Source organism: Zingiber officinale, chromosome 4A, assembly GCF_018446385.1.
Source record: "Zingiber officinale cultivar Zhangliang chromosome 4A, Zo_v1.1, whole genome shotgun sequence".
Taxonomy (NCBI): Eukaryota; Viridiplantae; Streptophyta; class Magnoliopsida; order Zingiberales; family Zingiberaceae; genus Zingiber; species Zingiber officinale.
In genome coordinates, this window is record NC_055992.1 from 41,657,409 (window position 1) to 41,661,711 (window position 4,303).

Consider the following 4,303-nt stretch of genomic DNA (forward strand, 5'->3'; position numbering starts at 1 on the left):
TTCAATCGGTCGGTAACATGCTGAGAATCATGCCTTTATGTTTGGCAAGCTTTGCCCCGACCGAACATATATGAGCACATGAGTGCTCGCTTGACCTTCGGTCGGCCGGTAACATACTAGAAGTCATACATAAGGCTAAGTGCCTTTACGCTCTGGCGGGCTTTGCCCGGTCGAGCATATATGAGCACGTGGGTGCTCGCTCGCCCTTCGGTCGATCGGTAATATACTAGAATTCATACATAAGGCTAAGTGCCTTTACGCTCGAGCGGGCTTTGCCCGACCGAGCGTGTATGAACACATGAATGCTCGCTTGGCCTTCGGTCGGTCGGTAACATGCTGAGAATCATGCCTTTATGCTCAGGCGAGCTTTGCCCGACCGAGCATATATGAGCATGCACATGGGTGCTCGCTTGGCCTTCGATCGGCCGGTAATATACTAGAAATCACACATATGGTTAAGTGCCCTTACGCTCGGGTGGGCTTTGCCCCGCCGAGCGTGTATGAGCACATGAATGCTCGCTCGGCCTTCGGTCGGCCGGTAACATGCTAAGAATCGTATATAAGGTTAAATGCATTTATGCACGGGTGGACTTTGCCCGATCGAGCATATATGAGCACGTGGGTGTTCGCTCGGCTTTCGGTCGGCCGGTAATATACTAGAAGTCATACATAAAGCTACGTGCCTTTACGCTCGAGCGGGCTTTGCCCGACCGAGCGTGTATGAACACATGAATGCTCGCTTGGCCTTTGGTCGGCGGTAACATGCTGAGAATCATGCCTTCATGCTCGAACGAGCTTTGTCTGGCCGAGCACATATGAGCACGTGGGTGCTCGCTCGGCCTTCGGTCGACCGATGATACGTTGAAACTACGCATAAGGCTAAGTCTCTTTATGCTCGGGCGGATTTTGCTCGGCCGAGCACATATGAGCACGTGAGTGCTCGCTCGGCCTTCGATCGACCTGTGATATGTTGAAACTACGCATAAAGCTAAGTGCCTTTATGCTCGGGCGGACTTTATCCGACTGAGTATATATAATCACATGGGTGCTCGTTTGGCGTTCGGTCGGCCGATAACATACTAGAAGTCTTACATAAGGCTAAGTGTCTTTATGCTCGGACGAGATTTGTCCGACTGAGCGGGAGCACATGAATGCTCACTTAGCATTCACTCGACTGGCTATATACTTTCCTTATTTTTCTCAACCTATACCCCTCTTTCACTCGTCAGGCCGATCTATCATAACACTTATCATAAATAAAAAAATACTTTTTTATACAAAATAAATTAGGAAAAGTTTTCTGTTGTAAAATCTGTCTTTCTATAATTTTTATTTCGGTCATCCCAAATAAACACGGCATTAGATTTTTGGAAATATAACAACCTGGATGCCGTGAGTTAAGTCGTAACGTGGACGGACTCCACTGCTATTTATTACGAGTGAAACCCCAATTAGGATCCCGCTTCTTTCTTTCGCCTCGATTCAAACACCAGTGGAGAGAGACCGAGCGAGCGATGGCTAGGGTTTTTGGTGCGTGCCGGGTGCTTATGGCGGCGAAGGCTGCTTCGTCGCCGAATGCTGCCTCGTCGGCGAAGGAGGGCACCGGTAAGCTGAAGACCTCCGGCATCCTCAAGCCCCTGCCAGTCACCCAGGCCATGAAGGAGTTCGTCGGTGCCTCCGAGATCTCTCGGCCTGATGTTGTCAAGAAGATCTGGGAACACATCAAGGCCAACAAGCTTCAGGTCTTCATTCCCTTTTCTTTCCTCGTGATTTTGCTCAACAAATGAGTCATGACTTGATATGCTGCCCTATTTTTCATTGCCTTATTGTATCTACTGTCTAATATCCATCACTGTATACTTCTTGTTTTTTCCCCTTTATACTTCTTTGCTTCATCGTTTTTCCTTTCTATCACCACATCCTTCACCCTTTTTTGTAAGAAATTTTTTTCGTATAAATGTTGTGAAGAACACAAGTGTAGCGCTCCAAGAATGAATGATTTAAGCTTTGTTTATGACGTATTTAGTTGTACTGTAGGGTTGAAAGCTTAAGGTATATCATCAGTTTAATTTGTTATAGGGATGTTTAAGAAGTCATTAAACACATTTGGATCTGTCATTATGTTTTAAGAACTGACTAAACTTCATTCTCTATGTTTTCAATAAGTAAGAACGTCTGTAGTGAATCTATGGACAGTTACATGCACGATAAACTTCTATGATATTCGTGAATTATTATATTTAATGTTTATTGTTATCCATTGTGCTGAGAAGTCTATAAAGCATTCTCATCATGTTGAAGCCTAATATGAACTAGCTTGATTATGTTTAAAATTCATAATTTGATACACTACTCAGAAGTCTCTACTTCGAGAAAGTTTCCAGCCTTTTTTTTTTTAACAACAGATAGCGATTATAACTTTGACCAAGGACATATCCTGGTATACTATTGAAATCTCAGAGGGATCACACAATTGACAATCCAGTGGATTGTCCATCCTTTCAAAGTCATTTTTAACAATTTGTAGAAATCATTATCAATTGTTCGAACACAGTGGGTTTAATTGTTTCAACATCAAACGTCCAAAATGAACTTCTGCAACTTATTGAGTTTGTTGCTTGGTTCCCAATGCATGATGTTTTATTGTAACTATAGACAAACTATACATCTTTATTTCAGTTGGAGCTGTAAATGGATTTAGAGCTTGCAGTTGTTTTTAATCTTTATAATCAAGTGATTGTTTTTCAGTTTTATGAGTGAAATCATATATTTCATTTCCCATGACATACTCTGAGGGGCAAATGAAGAGACAACCATGGTTTCAAATAGTGGTTTGTACTTGAAATTTGCATCTCATAAATGAAATGATAATATTACAATAGTGTTGGGATCACCTTGATTATTCTTGGTAATCTGTTCAGGCATGAAGGAAGATTCTCATCTAATGAAAAAAATACTTATTGGATTTAGTTTATCCCTTTATTTTGCTGTTCTCTTGTCCTCTCTAAATGCAATTGACAAAAGAATGCAATCATGTCAGCATAAGAACTAATAACTGACGATCCCATAGAACTCTTCCTTAGATAAATTAACAGCAGATTTGCATGGTTAAGAGGTGTATTTTCTGTATCAAGCTCTCTTGTTTCTGATTTTCTTGCATGAGTACTGGTTATCGAGGATAATATTTGCCATAAAAACAAAGATCTTGTTGACAGGAACTTGGAAAAATGGTGTAGTCTGTTTATGATATTGTTTAGGCTAAATGTAATCTATCAGACCGGTCATCTGAGAAAATTGGAAATTTCCCCCAATTTTGAACAACTGATTGAATATGTTCTCTTTCTATCTTGGTTTTAATTTTGATGTAGAACCCAGCAAATAAGAGGGAAATTCAGTGCGACGAGAAGCTAAAGACTATTTTTCAGGGCAGAGACAAAATTGGGATGCTGGAGATGGCCAAACTGATTACCCCTCATTTCCTCAAACCAAACTGATACTGGTTGCTCTGGTGAAATCTGTTGTTTTCCTTCCTGTTAGTTTGGTTCACTAATAGTTAGGAGTTTGTTTAGAATGTTGGAGACTAGTCCTTATTGTTATGGTAGTAGGATTGAACTTTTCTGCAGTTTGGTTTTCCAGTGGTCTGACTCCATGCAATGCTTCGTTTTGGTTCGCATGTGAAGTCAGTTTATGATTATTGTTGGCTAGTTATAAAGACAACTTGCAAGCTTATCCAACTTTGTGTTTAGTTGATGAATTCAACTGATATTGCAGCAATACATGTGATGTTTTTTTATTTTATTTTTTAAAGTTTTGTTAAATGGTTGGACAACAATTCTAATAAATCATTAGGCCTCTTGTGACCTGGCAAACCTCTGGGCAGTTGCCTATACATTTTGGACCAGTAGTTAAATATTGGTATGTGAACCCCCATAGTCCTTGCAAAATTAGATGTGTAACAAAATGAAGTATGACCAAGGCTAAATTTTACAATGTACACTGCCTCCATGATCAAGGATCTGGGTCTATTGCACATGAGAACATGATTTGGATTAGACATTGTTATTCAACTATAGACAATAAAGTTGCATTTGGTTTTGGTACGCTTGAATCAAATTGACTAAAGGAATCAATTGAAAAATGTAATGAAATAGACTCTTGTTTCGTTGCAATAATACAATGATGTGACTAATATAATGCATTCTAACTTGTTTATAGGGCTAATTCATTAACTTGATCTAGCTAACTATTCTGTTTTGAGGTACTCAATCAATCTTATCTTATCAGCCCCATAAGCATGCCCAGC

General features: G+C 40.2%; 1 protein-coding gene across 1 annotated transcript; it reads left to right on the top strand.

The window, feature by feature from the left end:
* Positions 1-1,456: 1,456 nt before the first annotated feature.
* LOC121973274 (upstream activation factor subunit spp27-like) lies at positions 1,457-3,734 on the top strand. The gene is made up of 2 exons (XM_042524799.1): positions 1,457-1,742; positions 3,369-3,734. Exons 1-2 carry the CDS (start codon positions 1,515-1,517, stop codon positions 3,492-3,494), a joined length of 354 nt encoding a protein of 117 aa, XP_042380733.1. The 5' UTR covers positions 1,457-1,514; the 3' UTR covers positions 3,495-3,734.
* Positions 3,735-4,303: the final 569 nt, after the last annotated feature.